The sequence below is a fragment of the Peromyscus eremicus genome, chromosome 3 (assembly GCF_949786415.1).
Source record: "Peromyscus eremicus chromosome 3, PerEre_H2_v1, whole genome shotgun sequence".
NCBI classification, from domain to species: Eukaryota; Metazoa; Chordata; class Mammalia; order Rodentia; family Cricetidae; genus Peromyscus; species Peromyscus eremicus.
In genome coordinates this window covers 16,260,270-16,263,103 of record NC_081418.1, presented here as the reverse complement: position 1 = coordinate 16,263,103, position 2,834 = coordinate 16,260,270, and the positions used below count along the sequence as shown (strand labels likewise).

Sequence of the window (2,834 nt, the reverse complement as noted above, 5' to 3'; positions counted from 1 at the left end):
CAAGAAAACTCTGGGGAACTGTGGGGTTGCTGGATAAACACCCCGCAGATAGGTAACTTGTGAATTTTGTCTGATACTCTGTATTTGCTAAGAGAATAACTATAGTTAAAAAGCAAATAGTGGCTCTCTAGATAAGGCTTTTTCTCTGGTCTTCCCTTCACCTTGAGGACCTTTCTAAAGACTTTGCAAGACGTGGACTGATCGCTTCCTGCTGCTTGAGCAGTGTAGCCCTTTGGGTCGCCATGGGCAAATCGGATTTTCTGAGCCCCAAGGCCATCGCAAATAGAATTAAGTCCAAAGGACTCCAGAAGCTTCGCTGGTACTGCCAGATGTGCCAGAAACAGTGCTGTGACAAGAATGGCTTTAAGTGTCACTGTGTGTCTGAATCTCATCAAAGACAACTGTTGCTGGCTTCAGAAAACCCTCAGCAGTTTATGGATTATTTTTCAGAGGAATTCCGAAATGACTTTCTGCAACTTTTGAGGAGACGCTTTGGCACTAAGAGAGTCCACAACAATATTGTCTACAATGAATACATCAGCCATCGAGAGCACATCCATATGAACGCCACTCAGTGGGAAACGCTGACTGACTTTACCAAGTGGCTGGGCAGAGAGGGCTTGTGTAAAGTGGACGAGACACCAAAAGGCTGGTACGTTCAGTACATAGACAGAGACCCGGAAACTATTCGCCACCAACTGGAGTTAGAAAAGAAGAAGAAGCAGGATCTTGACGATGAGGAAAAGACTGCCAAGTTCATTGAGGAGCAGGTGAGAAGAGGTCTGGAGGGAACAGAGCGGGAGACGCCCGTTTTTACAGAATTGAGCCGAGAAAATGATGAAGAAAAAGTCACATTCAATCTGAATAAAGGAGCAGGCAGCTCAGGGAGCAACATCGTCCAAGACAAGCTCTTTGGGACCGAGTGCACTGAAGACCCGGGGAAGCGCAGTCTCAGCGAGACGGAAAGAGTCTTCCCAGAGCTCGGCTCAGCCCGCAAAGAAGAAAAAGAAGTCCGCACTGGACGAAATCATGGACCTTGAAGAGGAAAAGAGAAGAACTGCGCGAACAGACGCCTGGCTACAGCCTGGAATCGCTGTGAAAATTATAACCAAGAAACTCGGAGAGAAATACCACAAGAAGAAGGGTGTCGTTAAGGAAGTGATTGACAGACACACAGCTCTGGTAAAGATGATTGACTCTGGAGACAGGCTGAAACTGGACCAGACTCATCTAGAGACTGTCATTCCAGCACCAGGGAAAAGAATTCTAGTTTTGAACGGTGGCTACAGAGGGAATGAAGGCACCCTGGAATCCATCAATGAAAAGGCCTTTTCAGCCACCATAGTCATTGAAACTGGACCTTTGAAAGGACGCAGAGTGGAAGGGATTCAGTATGAAAACATATCTAAACTTGCTTGAGCTTGGAAGTTGGTTAACAATACGTTGAAATCGTGGAGCATCAGGTTGATGTTAGTCAAGGTACTGTGTAACTCTACTGTCTAAGGGGACTTATTTTGTATAAGAAGTGGATCTATTTAAATACCAATGGGTAGTTGTTTGGATAAATTTATAATAAAATCTAGTGATTTTTAAGTGTCAAAACTGTCATTTTATCTTTGTTCCTTTTTCCTTCATAATACTCCTATGATTTTTTGCCATCATTAAAGAACACTATAGTAAAGTGTCTCATGTAAGACAATCTGGAAAAAATAGCAAATTCGTTTACCACATTAGTGTCTGTGTTTCTAATCAGGCAAGCTTGGCCTTCATTCTGCTGACTCATTAGAGTCACGTATCTCTTGCTAGAAAAAGACCAGTGAAAGATGTCACCTTATTGTATTAAGAAATCCTTTAGAGTCTTGTTGAGGTGGCTCAACAGTGAAGAGTACTGACTTTTCTTCCAGAGAACCCACTTTACATTCCCAGCACCCACATGGTGGCTCACAACCATCTGTAACTCCAGTCCCGGATCCTGTGCCCTCTTACGGCCAGGCATGACATGCTGAACAGACGTCCGTGCCTGACAAATACCTATACACATAAAGAAATCCTTTAGTTGCTTTTGTGTCCAACCTTTGGTTCCTCTGGACCATATTGGAGAAAGAACTGCCTTGGAACATTCATTAGGTCTAAGGGTACCTAACTGGTAGCCCATAGGTTGTGCTTTTATTTTCCATGACAATTGAGTCATGATGTTGTCATTTGCAAAGTTCATGCTTGAGAACCAGGCAATTGTGGTGATATTCTAATTGTGCTGAAATGTGATTTTATTTGTATGTTAATAAATAAAGTTTGCTTGGAGATCAGAGGTCACATAACGAGGTCACATATTGAGCTATAGACAGAAGTCAGGTGTGGTAGCACACACCCTTAATCCAATCACATGGCAGGTAGAGTCTCTGTGTGGTCAAGGACACAGCCAAGTGTGGTGACATGAGCCTTTAATCCCAGTACCAACCATAGAGACCTGGAGGTCTGTATAGACAGGCAGTGATGAAGTCATGTGGCTGGGCTTAGAGCCAATGAGAAGGCAGAACAGGAAAGCAATAAAGGCACAGGTTAGGCAGGAAGAAGGTCTCTCGTGTGGGAAACTACGGCTTAATGGTAAGCTAAGGTTAGTCAGTGGCTCTTCACTAATTCTCTGATCTCTTTGGCTATTACCCCTGTATTTGTCTCTGTGTTTCTTACTTACTAAGACTGTTTAGAATTTCATCTACAGGCAATCAGGTTACAATTTATATTTATGTATAATCCACTTCTTATACAAAACAAGTCCCCTAACACAATGGAGTTGCATGGTACCTTGACTAACATCAATTTGATGCTTTACAATT

At 43.2% G+C, this 2,834-nt stretch overlaps 1 protein-coding gene across 1 annotated transcript; it reads left to right on the top strand.

Moving 5' to 3' along the window:
* The first annotated feature begins 242 nt into the window (after positions 1 to 242).
* Positions 243 to 1,419, top strand: LOC131905651 (DNA/RNA-binding protein KIN17-like). Its single transcript, XM_059256486.1, is given in 2 exon segments — positions 243 to 883; positions 885 to 1,419. Coding segments are annotated over 2 exon segments (1,176 nt in total).
* Positions 1,420 to 2,834: the final 1,415 nt, after the last annotated feature.